We start from the raw sequence: 14,623 nt of genomic DNA on the forward strand, positions 1-14,623 counted from the left end.
ATGAGAAAAGCAATTGAAACCACACAGTAACAGTGAGGCACTTTGAGAGACGTTTTCTTTCTCCCAGATTGAATTCTTCACGTTGCCGTTACGTGACATCCACCACAGGCTCCATTCTGCCCTTCCACTACCATACCTTCTCTTTCCTCATTCATGGCAAAAGACCTTACTTCCCCCTTTTCCGTCTCATCCACGACGTCCCCTAAGAGCTGCCTACTCTCCAACCTCCCGCTCAGTCCATGGCTCCCCACATTCTGATGTCACAACCACTAGCATCTGTCACCTTTCAGTTCCACAGACTCATTCGTGAGTCACATTGAGTTTTTCTAATCTCTTCGGCTCTCCCTCTGCAATATTTATCAGATCTGGCCCATCTATTTTTTCTTCCTTGTCTTGGGCACACATCTGGCTTAACTAACCACTTTGTAGTTGCTTGGCCGGTTTCTCCATCACTAACCTATCTCTGTCCTCCCATTCACTGGACACTGAGAATCTCTCTCAAATGTTATTTCAATCACATGACCAAGCTTACAGCTACTTCTGCTCCTTCCTAGTTGTTTTGTTCAAATTGAAGCTCTTACAAATATGACGTGAGTTGGAAGAAACATCAGAGATACTGCAAATGTTTTTACAGGTAAACTAAGATTCACAGAGATTAAGATACATCTTCTTGGTTCCCTTAGGCTCTCAGGCATCTCGTTCTTTCCAAATTGCTCTTTTCCAATTTACAATTCAAACAAAATCCTACCCTCTTGTGCTGTATCCATTCATGCCTCCTTTCTGTCCACAGCACAGTAGACTTTAGAAACTGCTCATGATCTTCTAAAACCTCTCATGATGAGGCTACCTGACAACACAAATCATTCCAGGAAGCTGAATTGTTGGGCATAGTTTGGCTTTTGGTAACTACAACAGCTCAGGACGTGGAGTTTCCTGCAGGCTCAGGCAGCCCACTAGGACCACTGCTCCACGGGGGCCACCTCCTCATTCCTGCGTCCACAGCAAGGCATCTGATTGTCCGCAGTGGGTGAAACACTGATAAGATATGCTCTCTTGTATGCGTGCACACACACACACACACACACACACACACACACACACACACACACACAAATACCCCTACATATAAACACATACATATAGAGAGGCATCTAAAATGAATAATGTACATATTTTATCTTAATATAGAAAAGACATTAAAATTCTTATACCATGTATAGGAATTTCACTATATTCATTTTTCTAGATAAGTTCATGTCACCCAATGCAGTGGACACATACATAGCATTTTCTTACTTTATTCTTCCCATTCTCTGAAGTCCTTTCTCCTTCCTTTCCTGTGTCATTCTTTCCAATTTTTCATCTATCCTTGAACTTTATCCTCAGCAGAAATGCAGCCCACCATTGCTATGACTTTTCCTTTCTCCCTACAAGTCACCTTCTTTGAAAGTTCTGCTTAGGTAATTTCTGGAGTGGTATAACCAAAGATTTGGGGAAAATAATAAAACTGGATGTGGCAGTAAAATTTAGCTGGGGGTAGATGAAAAGAGGAAGGGGCTGTTTAGCCAGGGCGGGGAGGACCTAGGAGCACTGTGCCAGAAGCAACAATGGGCTCATTGGGCAGAAGGGGGTACACAGGCCGTAGATGAAGAGCCTAATTTTATGGGAGCATCCAGGAACATCTGTCAGATGATCAGTTACTCACATGAGCAAAAGTTGCAAATCTGCCATCATCGCTTATTTTGTTTATGTTTAAGGACAATCAAAAGGGAGGGAAAGCAGTATGCAGGCTTTGATGAAGACTGGAAAATAGGAGAATAAAGGATGATTCATCTTTGAGACAGCCTGAGGTAGGGGAGAGAGCGCCCATTTACACTCGCTTAGAGGACTTCTGAATCCTTGGAATTTTACCTGTGACCTGCCTCCACTGACAGCTGTGACTGCTATTTTAATTTTGAAATTCAGCTGTTCCTTTGCCAGTCCTGACACAACAACACTTTAGGCATGTTCTGAAGCATGACTCATGCTATCTAAAGGCCAAACCACTTCACTATTCTATTCAATTAGCGCTCTGCTTCCTGATCTACTGGATAGTCTCAGACCAAGATGCAATGTTAAGACCACAGGCAATTTGGGAAGGTAGGAATTCCAGCCAAGACATTTGGGAAAAACACTAAAGACCACATGAGAGGCCTAAGGGACAAAGGGAAGGAGATTAAAAACATAATTGCCGGGCTTCCCTGGTGGCGCAGTGGTTGAGAATCTGCCTGCCAATGCAGGGGACACGGGTTCGAGCCCTGGTCTGGGAAGATCCCACATGCCGCGGAGCAGCTAGGCCCGTGAGCCACAACTACTGAGCCTGCGCGTCTGGAGCCTGTGCTCCGCAACAAGAGAGGCCGCGATAGTGAGAGGCCCGCGCACCGCGATGAAGAGTGGCCCCCACTTGCCGCAACTAGAGAAAGCCCTCGCACAGAAACGAAGACCCAACACAGCCATAAATAAATAAATAAATAAATAAAAATTAAAAAAAAAAAAAAAAAACATAATTGCCAAAGTTTTACTCAACCTAAACGAGCCTATTGATTAGATAGCACTATTCCTTCCCTTAATAAGCAGGACTAAAATGTTTGCTGCGCCTTCTGATTTGCTACAAGGCTGGGGCCTCGGGGAGAAAAGGAAGGAAAGAAAGGAGGGAAGGGGGTAAACAAGCTCCACAAGCATCATGAAGAGTGAATATTAACGTAAGGATTCAGATGCTAGGAGAGATGATTGGATGTGAGAAAAGTAATTTTTATCACCCATTAATTATTATTCAAGCGTACACCTTGTAGACTCAAACTTTTGCACTAAATAATTGTGATTTTATTTTTTTCACAAAATACAAAGCTTTGCACCACATTATAGTAGTGTTCTAACACAAGAAAATCCCAGTGTTTTCATGGGGGGGGGGTTTGGAGCGATTTATATATAGGATATTGATTTTATACATTCTTAAAATAATAAAATTGTCATGACAAAGTAATGCCAACCTTGTATAACATGCAGATTATTGCTTAGAACTTGCATATACTTTAAAATGGCACACATACAAAGTATACAAACATTTCAAATTTTTAAGGGAAATACCTGAAGATGTCTACTAATCCCTCCAAAGCACAACCAGAAACAAAACAAGAATACTAAGTTGCTATTTTAATATCTGATAAATCCGAATAACACTGATTTGTAAATTACCAAGTCTTACATTCTGTAAATAAAAGTTCTTCAGCCTTATGGAAATACATTAGAAGGTGTGTTCTCAAAGTTAATAAATGTATTTTGAAAGACTTCTAAAATCTTTGACAATTAAATATTAATGTGATATATTCTCAGAGAAAAATTGTGTATCACTATAGCTGTCACATTTACTTCAGTTTTCAAGTAACTTTTTCAAATTAAATCTATGTCTAAAAGTTATTATTACAAAATCAAAAAATTACCCCAAAATCTCATAACTCATCCCAGTTACAAGTTAGTAAGAGTATTATCTATGCAAAAATTCCTTGAGTAAAAAGTAGACATAATCATATTAGAAGCAAACCAAGCAAGAAACAGAAAAATATATAGCATATTTTATTTACAGTTATATTTTTATGCTTCATTAACCAAGAAGTAGCAAAAACCTTAATGCACACTTAATTACAGAAAGAATTACATAAAGATATAAAGGAAAAAACATACAGATAATAATTAACGAGTTTTCAGCCAGAGGTATTTATATCTTTGAGATTTAGAAATTTATTTTTTTATTTTTATTTTTTTGGTCTTAAATATCAGGCCTGATTTCAAAACTGTCTACTGCTTAGAGGGAATCAGTGTAAACATTTTCAATGCAAACAAACCAATCTTTAGCTTCACTGCCACCCAAAATATCTTCCAAAGAAAGGTATGACCTTATCGAAGCTAACAGAGATAGTTAAGAGGTCTGGGCTAAAAAGGGACAGGGCTCAAATCCTTGGGTGTTGTACTTTGGAAAACACTCTGAGTAATCCAGTGGCTGTAAGCTTGTTTTTAAAAGAAACAGGACCATAGCTAAGTTTGCTTGATTAAAGGGCAGGACTCAGTAACGCCGCCACAGACCAGCACACCCTCCTCATAACACAGGGCCACCTCGGTTCCTCCTCTGCCTGTCATGGGGTCTGAGGAAGAACATTTAGATAATCTACATGCTTGCAATGAATCCCCAGCTGAAACATGTTATAAAGCTCTTATTGCTAAGCCAGTTTAAGAAAGAGACTACGGATGTTTCTCAATAAAACCATAACATTATAAGCTTTGCTTGGTGTTGTAAATAAGTATTATTCAATGTTAAGTGGCTTCCTATAGCCTCTTAATAAATTATGGTTAGTCTGTTCACTACTGAAACTTACTGCAATGTTTTTTGGGTGTTTTTTTCAATGAAAGAACATACTTGTGAACTTTTAAATTTGCCACAATAGACTGGGAAGCTTACAGGTATGGGGAGGTCTCAAAAGTTGACATAGAAGGGTGTTAGTATAAAGGAGGGAGGTGCTGATGAAGTCTTTAGGGTATTAGGAGGAAGAGATGGAAGGCTCAAAGGATTCAGAGAGAAAACTTCTGGATTGAAGGAGGAGCATCATGGCTTTTAAGGGCAAATCAGTCATGCTGTCTCCTCCTCCAACCCCAGGTCCTGCTGGCTTTTCCTTGTTCTCACACATCACACGTGTTTTTCATGTCAGAATTCACTTTCAGTAGGTTTAGTGTGTCTATTGTCGACGAGCTGTGGTTAAGGCTGGGAAGGTGTGTGTGTGCCCCAGGCCTCTCAGCACAGGAGGGGTCTTGCTGCTGTGCTGGTTTGTACCTGTTGAGACATACTGTACCACACTTCTGATAAAATTATACCAGTTTGCTTCTTATGGAATCCAAAACACATAAATACATAGTCTTCTATGGAGTATAATTGATGATGTCAACAATGACATGGACTTTTCAATTTCATCCAACAGATTAAACCACTTAAAGCCAATTCAAATGTATATTTACATATTTGGAGTGAAGAGTAACCTAGAAACTGAAACTTGTTCAAACACTTATTTTAATAGTGTCTTTTGGAACGTGTTTATTTTCCTTAAAAATGAAGCAGAACAAACATGAATATTACAACACATTTTTCCCCTGTATATCTCCATGAGAAGAATATTTCTAAATACATGATAACAACTGGTGTAACCAACAGTAAAGGGAAGAACCATTCTCCAAATGCCCAATGCACCTCAGAGAAAGCATACAATTTAAAAACTGATACTTTTAGCAAAATTTTGATTTGAGTCAAATAGGTTATTAAAATTTAGAAAAGAATTTGATTCAAACACCTATAAACTAGGTAGTTTCTAAAACTAGTCCTGTACAACAGTACTGGGTCATCCACAGTATATCAGTCACTCTTAGGAATGGTGAAGACATTATTATTTCTCTTAACATAGGGCTAATCCATGAAATACCAAAACGAACAGTTGGAATAAAAATTACATTTCAACTTACTATGATGTATCAAGACAATTTAAGCAGGAGTTCATTTCTTTGCATTCAGATATAACTCCACATTGTTTTAAATAAATGCAAATAATATTCATTAAAAAGATTTTAGGCACAAGAATGCAGATTCTATAAACTCAAGCTCATAATTTCTAAATTCTCCCAAATAAAATATCTAATGCAGAGTCTATGATCTTGCATGTTATTTAGTTTATTTTCATTCATTTTCAAAATTTTGTAAGAATTTTTATTTTCTAGAGTTCTACACGTTCAGAGAACATCTTTATAGTTACAGGTTGTCACTAATCTTTTTCTACAAAAATAGAGTTGCTTAAAAATTTATACCAATTTGCTTTCATTTTCTATAAATATTTTAACAGTTGTTAAATATCAGAATGCCTAATAGAATCATTTAAACTAATCCATGTAGTCAAAATATTTAATACGTAAAATGTCTAGCAAAAGTTTGTCATTTAATAAATGAAAAATTCATCATTTAATAAATGAAATGTTCTGTCTTTAACTACTTGTATCTTACGTAGGTGGATACAATCACAGAACAGCAAAGTATAGCTCCTGTAAAGATCTGACTTCAAGTAGCATGGCAGCTTGCAGTGTCTTTTTCATTTCATGTCTGTTTTATGAGGAAATGCATAGAATCTACTTTTGGATATTGAATCTGGATATTAAATTAACTATCATGCAGCCAGCATAAAATAAGAATTGCTGACTAAGGGAATAACAAACTTTAGTTCAACACATTGATATTTTAATTACACTTACATAGTGAGGGGCTATACTGCAGAAAGGTGCTGTTGGTGAAAGTAAAAATGAAGTTTTAAGCATGAAATAACTATAAAAATTGAAATTGCTATATGGAAACTCACTAATATATAGCTGTATATTGTCTTCCTTTTGATGGTGGGTTTAAAATCTGTGTTCAGAAGCTACAGAAATATCCAAAGTCAAAAACATTTATTTCAAGCTTTGTTTCTTCCTAAAGGAATGAATTTCCAAAATAGTTTTCTAATATAAATGTTTTCCTTTTAAAAAGCCATTTTTCTTGCAAAAGAGCAAGAAAAGAACAAGATAAAACCACGTGCTTTCCTACCACTGCTAAACAACCAATACATGTTTAAGTGCCTATGTGTAGAAGGCACTAAATTTAGTAACAAATTATCAATGTAATATTAGCAGATTTAAAAACAAATACCTATATTTTATATTACTTTAATTAAGTCTTTCAAAAATAAGTGTACCTGGTATAAGCTGATCAATTTCAATTTTTCATTTAGTTACTGACTGAGATCTCAAATACTTTCTTCAAATGTTCTACAATGTATCAGGTCCTATCTGCACTGGACAGCCAAGTCAATCAAATCACATCAAATCAAAAGTCCTGAAATATCCAGCTAGCCTCCCTTCATCATCATAACATGGACAATAAGAGTGAGTCACACATTCTCCTTCAAACTGAGAAACTGAATGAATTAGATCTTTTGGTTTGGGTTCAACTAAATTCAAGTATTTAACGCTGATTAATTTTTTTCCTTAGGTAAGAATGATCATTAAAGTACTTGAGAAAAATAAATAAAGGCAATAATAGCTAACTATATAATTCTATATTTGGGTTGTAAGGACCAAAGCAAACACAAACATACCCACACACACAAACAGAAAAAAATAAGTCACCAGTCATTTATCCCCAGATAAAGCAATAATATTGATAATCAGAATGCTTGGATTAAATTATCTATCATTTTCCTATCCTTTAGGAAAGACAGAAATTCAAAGCACTCAAAGTGCTGGTTAAGCAAAAGCATGGGTGTAAATTGTGAGTAAAATATGAATACTGATTTTTTTTTGTAGTTTTGGTCTCATCAAGAAGAGGCTTACCTTAGGAGCATGATAAATACATATTGCATAAGATTTTGGTGCTAATGATGTTGGGTTCTGAACTCAGGGGAGGTTTTGCAAATAGAAATAACATATTTTTCATAGAAAAAGTGCAAGGGACGCAGATAGAGACAGCAGTGTTAAAGCTTTTTTCTTAATGATTCCTCCTATTAGCCCAAATAGTCATCTAGAACATGCATGTTTAGAAGGAAGAATTCATCTCTTAAGGAGCTCTATTAGATCGGTCTTAAGCTTTACTACAAAAGAAAAAAGCTATAATTTGATAAAACGTTAAAAATAATAAAGTGATGTCAGAAAAATCTGAAAATGCAAGAAATATTTTCCATAACTTAACTAATTAAAGGTTCCCAAAATAAGCAAAATACTTCATTATTAGTAGATGACAGCATATCTAAATGAAAAAGACATCATTTCTAATAGCCTAAGAAAAAGAACATTTCAACAATTTGGAAATTAAACACTACACAGGTATTGACAGCCATAGTAAGAAATGAGTGCAATACAACAAATGTGGAGACCTATCTACAGATTTAAAAGCAGTTCCCATTCTTTCAGCAAAATCGGTGACATAAAACCAAGTGCACCAAATTAGCATAGTCATATTTTCACAGAGAAAAATACCAATGCCGGTTAACAGATTTCTAAGAAGATTCACCACCATATTTATACATTTTTATTTAAACCTTTAAGATTTTATCCATGCTTATAATGCAGAAGAATATCAGAAAATAAATCTTCAGATAAAAACTAAATTTTAGTTTCTCTTTTCTAACGGTTAGAAAAAAAAGGACATTGAAACCGAGAATAACAAGTATAATTAATAAAGAAGCACAAGAACATGCCAAGAATTCAACCTATCAGAAGATATAATGTGGGTAGTAATGAAGTATGCTTATCAATAGCCCACTTTTAGTCAAGTTTTCCATTCTGAAGGCTCTTTTTGGCTTTCTCTTGTCTTATGAGAGAGATGACTTTGATGCACCCCTTTGAAATTTTGATCATCCACATGACATTCATTACATCCAAAACAACACAAGTAGAGATCCAGGAACATTGAATTAAAAATCCAAGCCTCAGGTAGGCTTCCGTTCCTAACACAGAGTAGATGTAGCCATAAAAAGGAGGTATTGAGGCAATCCGCACTATGAAGAACACCACAGTCATGAGTATTCCATTGATGACATTAGCCTTGGAAAACTTAGGATACTTCAGAGCCTCAAAGAACCACCTGGGAAAAAAATTAAAGAAACATCACACTTATTCTGCACCTCTGAGGATTAACAATTTCTAGTTTTTCATTTTTAAAATTCAGAACACCCCCCTAAGATTTATATGGCAAGACAAAGGACCTAGAATGGTCAACATAATACTGAAAAAGAATAAAGTTGATAGATTCACTTTCAAGACCTACTATAAAGCTACAATAATCAAGACAGCACGGCATTGGTAAAAGAACAGACAGACAGACCAATGGAACAGAACAGAGAGCCCATAGACAGACCCACACAAATATACTCAACTTACTTTTGATAATGGTGTAAAGGTAATTCAATGGAGAAAAAACACTCTTTTTAACAAACAGTGCTGGAACAATTAGACATCCATATGCAGAAAAATAAACCTAGGCAGAGACCTCACATCTTACACAAAAATTAACTTGAAATGGAGCACAGACTTAAAAGTAAAATGCAAAACTGTAAAACTTCTAGAAAAAAAACAGGAAAAAATCTGCATGATCTTGGGTTTGATGATAGTATTTTAGATATAATACCAAAAGCATGATCCATAGAAGAAAATATAAGTTGGACTTCGCTAAAATTAAAAACTTGCTCTGTGAAAGGCACTGTCAAAAGAAAATGAAAAGACATCCAAACACTGGGAGAGATTGTTTACTGAATACATATATGATAAAGTACTTATATCCAAAATATATAAAGAACTCTTAAAGCTCAGCAATAAAGAAACAACCTAATTAAAACATGGGCAAAAAATCTTAAACACCTCATCAGAGAAGATAAACAAAAGGAAAAGAAGCATATAAAAAGATATTAAAAATCATTTGTCATTAGAAAAATGTAAATTAAAACAATGATATACTTCTACATATCTATTAGAATGACTACAATCTGAAAATCTGACAATACCAATTGCTGGCAAAGATGTGGAACAATAGGAACACTCATTCATTGTTGGTGGGAATGCAAAATGGTAAAGCCACTTCAAAAGACAGCATTGCAGTTATAATGCTAAACATATTCATAGCACACAATCCAAAATCACACTTCTAGGTATTTTTTCAATTGATTTAAAAATATATGTCCACACAAAAACTTGCATGCAAGTGTTTACACTAGCCATATTCATAATTGCCCAAAACTGGAAGCAACCAAAATGTTATAGGTTGCTTCATAATGTTATTCACAATGTAGTATGTGAATGGATAAGCAAATTGTGGTATGTACATACAATAAAATACTATTGAGCGATAAAAAAGAACAAACTGTCAGCTCATGTAACACCATGGGTGAATCTTAAATGCATATTGATAAATCAAAGAAGCCAATGTGAAAAATGCTACCTACTGTATGATTCCATTTACGTGACATTCTGGAAAAAGCAAAACTATAAAGACAAAAAAACAGATCAGCGGTTGCCAGAGGTTCAGGGAGAGCAGGAGAGGGTAGAATAGGTGAAACACAGGCAATATTTTAGGGTAGTGAAACAATTTTGTATGATACTGTAGTGGGGGGTATATGACATTATGCATTTGTCAAAACCCACAGAACAACATGAAGAGTGTATGCAAATTTTAAAAAAATCAATAGGAGGTTGGGGCATGCCAGGCAGAATGTAGCCTGTGACAAAAGACTCTAATTGCATTCCAAATACATGACATAACCTCACTGGAGGGAGTGGGGTAAAAATAGGTGACCTAAGTAACTTTGAAAATGAATTAAGACTGTAAGACTAAAGACAAAAGAAACTGTACATAGGCACTTTGCTCTAGCTGGTAAAATTGTTATCTCATGGGGGAAGAGGTTAACAATTCTGAAACCATTATACATGTATACTGGGATTTAACAAATAAGTAAGTTTGTCTGATGGTGAAGTGGGGACCAGACTTCTCATTGTGGGAGTGGAAAGTTACAGATAATTGAGTGCAAAAGACTAGATTGATCCATATGATACTGGACTAGAGTTGGAAACGTCAGTATAAACTCATGCTTAGTTTAATACATATATACAGATGGATATATATAGAAATAATTATAGATATGTGTGTATACACAGGTTAGTACATTTTCAAGTTGTCAGCTGGGAGGGCATAGAAACAATGATGCTCCAGTAGCAATGAGCACACCCAGGGCCCATATTTTGGTTCCTAATACCATTGTTCAATAAAAGAAAACAAGACTCCTTGAGAAATGGCTGATTCTAGCACTGGGACAGAGAATACACAATATAAATCTAGAGTATTTTTTTAGTGTCAGAAAGTAAAGAAGTGCTCCAAAAAAGATGATGAAGTTATGTCAAAGGGACACAGAAGACAACTGAAAGAGCTCCCAATGGCAAAAGTTGTAACAATTTGAACAAAATAAGTAATGTAGTATTGGATTCAAAGTATAAAATAAATATCCATGAAGCCATGGTAATACAAATGAATGAATGAGTGAATGAATAGGGGAGAAAAGGTAAATATCCTGTACAGAATAATTGCAAATAAGTTATGTAGATATTGCATCCTCAAAGAGGTGAAGCATAACTTCCCACTCTTCAAGGGGGGACTTCGTTACAAAGAGTTCAGTATAGAAGGCAGGTGGGGTGGAAACAGTAACTTTAAAATTGAGAACTCTTACAAACCCTACCTCAGCCAGGTGAACAAGGTAAACAATAACAGTGATAATCTATGTTTATGCATGTAGTCCTGATATAACGTGATGAGAATGGCAATTTACTTCTGTGGTCTTCCTCCAAAAACCCCATAACCTCAGTCTAATCATGAGAAAAACATCAGACAAACCCAAATTGAGAAATATTCTACAAAACACCTGACCAGGACTCCTCAAAACTGACAAGGTCATCAAAAACAACGAAAGTCTGAGAAACTATCACAACCAGGAATCTGAGACATGACAACTAAATCCAGTGTAGTATCCTGGATGGGATCCTGGGGCAGAAAAAGGACATTAGGTAAAAACTAAGGAAATCTGAAAATACTATGGCCTTTAGTTAATAATAATGTATCAATATTTGTTCATTAATTATGACAAATGTACCATACAAATGTAAATATTAACAATAGGAGAAGCTGAGTGTGGGGTATATGGGAACCCTTTGAATCATCCTTGAAACTTTTCTAGAAGTCTAAAATTATTCTTAAGTAAAAAGCTTATTTTTAAAAAATTTAGTGAGTATTTGCTGTATTCTACTTTTTCCTCCTTAAAAAAAACTATCTTGCCTAATGTTACCTCATTATATTTTAGAGGTTAAGTTGTAAATGTAGTAAAATGTATCCATGTATCTTAATATTCAATTTGACAGAATTAGTCATGACTAAGCTAGAAACTGCTCAACTTCAGAAACTAAAAATTAACTGTTAAAAAAACCTTAAAATATTTTACTGAGATATTAAAATATCAAACAGAAATAATTTGTAGGATAAGAGGGGTATTACAATTTATAAGTATATGTAGGGTGAAAAGAGAAGGGCTAAATTATTCAACGCAGTTAAAAACAAACTATTTAGAGAGCAATGCTCAAATTAATAAAATAATATCACAAATAGGAAAAATGTCACTGAAGCAGTAAAGTCAACATCTTTTGCTCTATCCAGATCTCCTATCCTCCAGACTTCTCTCCTCCAAAGATTTCCCCTCTGATCCTCAGCCATTCCTTTCTTTGACTACATGGTGGCCTTGGGTTTAATCAGAAATTCTATACCTCAAATAACCCATCCCCTTCTAAGCACAGCTCGTAGTACCCCATATTTCTCTTTACCCAATTCCATCTATATCTCTTTTTTGACCTCCACTCCCAAATCCCTCACTACCAGCCTTTGATTCACTTCCTTTCCTACCTATCTGAACTCAGTTACCTTCAGAACACACATCGGCACCTTCAGAACACACATCGGCACCCTCAGTTCTCTTGCCCCTTCATCCATCACACTCACCCTGCCTATCCCCAGCTTCTCATCAGGCCAGCTTTCCTTAGGTAGAGTATAGAGGGAAGGTGGGTAATGTATTCTGCAGTCAGAAGGCCCAGGTTCAAACCTGCTTCTGCCACTTAGCTGCTGTGTGGTCTTACCTCTCTGTTATTGACCTCTATGTCTCAGTTTGATCCCTACAAAATGGGGATAATGATAGCACCTCCCTTATACCATGAAGCTGTTCTGACACACAAGAACTCTCCTGTACTAGGAGCTCAATCAATAGCTATTATTACTCACCAATATTGATATTAACATAAATAGCACAAATGTAACTTAAAGACCTCTGAATTTCAAATGAATTCTCAAATTTGCTTGGCATTCCTTTCACTTAACTCCACATTCTCCATAGAATTGCTCCCTAACCTCTGTCTCACCAATCAAGTCACTTCCCTTCCTTATTCACTTCTACTTCTCAATCCCATCAGGAACTGGCCTCTTCTACTACTAAGGTATTTGAGTCCATCAACCACAAATTCCTCAAACTCTGACCCCAAGGCCTCAAATCTTCTTTTCAAGCACCTTTTTCTCTATATTCAGATGAAGAGGTTTCTCTTGCCCTCTCCAAGGCCAATTGCTTCTGTACCCATGCTCTGTGACTTTAGGCCATCAATGATCCCCTTTCCCTTGCTCCATCCAGTTCCCCATGCATAGATTGATTCTTTCTTCTCTCTTACCAACATGCCCGATTCTTTCCAATCCAAAAAAATCTCTCCTGTTTTTCTTCCCTACTAAACTCTTAAAAAGAGAAGTCAACAGTGTATTCACAGACATTCTGGCTATACTTCACAACCCAGTACAATATGATTGCATTCCCCTACAAAAGAAATTGGTCACCAGTGGCATCCCCATAACCAAGATAGTGGATTCATCTCAGCCTTCATCCCAGGTGACCTTTCTATAGCATATAACACTGCCAACCATCATACTTCCTTTCTCCTCTCCTGATTTCCATGATACTATTTTCTCTTGATTCCCTACCTACACTTTTTCAGTCTCCATTTCCTCTGCCTGTCCCTTAAATATTTGTGCTTCCCAGGCACACTCCCTTCCATATGCCCTACCAAGGCCATTTTATACATTCTCATGGGCTTAAAGGAGTTCAGAACAAGCTTCCCAAAATGTGCCACTTTGGCATGCAGAATATTTTGAGCTGAAAGCAACTAAGACCCAGCAGACTCAAGAAAAACTCCTACCTCTCCCTGAATTACCTGAAAGAATTTAGATAGGTGTCCTGGCCCACAAAGAGAGCTATTACCAAGAGATAACTTTTTATCTGAATGATCTATCTGTATGGCAGGACAAACTTCTAATTACCAAACATCTGCTCTTCTTATCGTCCTGTGAATCACCCTCCTCTGTGGGCCCCTATCCCACTCCTTAGCTCAAGATGGCTTATAAGCCTCTATTGCCCAGCTTGTCCTTGGGTCTCATTTTCCTGTGGGACCCCCACATATATGTAATTAAATCTGTTGTTCTTCTGTTAATCTGCCTTATGTCAAACTGATTATTAGACCCACCAAAGAACCTACATGGGTAGAGGAAAAATTCTTCCTCCTCAAAGGCTCAAACACCCTGACAGAAATCTCTGGTTTCAAGTCCTCTCTTAAGTTCTACTTGTAGTTCTATATTTCTGATTTATTGCTGAGCATCCTCACCTGACAAATCACCAATTCTCAAATATGCCTAAAACCCAACATGCATAAAAACAATACCCCACTCTTTGCCTAACATCCCTTTCCTCCATGACCACCACCACAGAAAACTCCAAATATGAATCAGTGGGATCACCATTGCCTTAGTCATCCAAGTCAGAAACCTGGAGTCACCCTAGATTGTTCCTAGTCTGGAACCAAGCCCGATCCATTTTATCTCCTAATATTCTTCCTAATCCTTCCCCGACTCATTCCATTCCACCTTCTGCCATTATAATTTTTGGTCCTCGGTGTCTCTTACCTAGAT

General features: G+C 36.5%; 1 protein-coding gene across 15 annotated transcripts in view; it reads right to left on the reverse strand.

Moving 5' to 3' along the window:
- Nucleotides 1-2,839: 2,839 nt before the first annotated feature.
- Nucleotides 2,840-14,623, reverse strand: part of LOC309626008 (TLC domain-containing protein 4-like) — a 93,630-nt gene continuing 81,846 nt past the window's right edge. For all 15 annotated transcript variants that reach the window (XM_082386211.1, XM_082386220.1, XM_082386213.1 and 12 more), the window contains one exon: nucleotides 2,840-8,680. In XM_082386211.1, coding sequence (XP_082242337.1) covers nucleotides 8,362-8,680 — 319 coding nt within the window. In that variant the 3' untranslated portion in view covers nucleotides 2,840-8,361. The remainder of the gene's footprint in view (nucleotides 8,681-14,623) is intronic.

The sequence above is a fragment of the Balaenoptera borealis genome (genome assembly GCF_965194805.1).
Source record: "Balaenoptera borealis genome assembly, chromosome: 1".
NCBI classification, from domain to species: domain Eukaryota; kingdom Metazoa; phylum Chordata; class Mammalia; order Artiodactyla; family Balaenopteridae; genus Balaenoptera; species Balaenoptera borealis.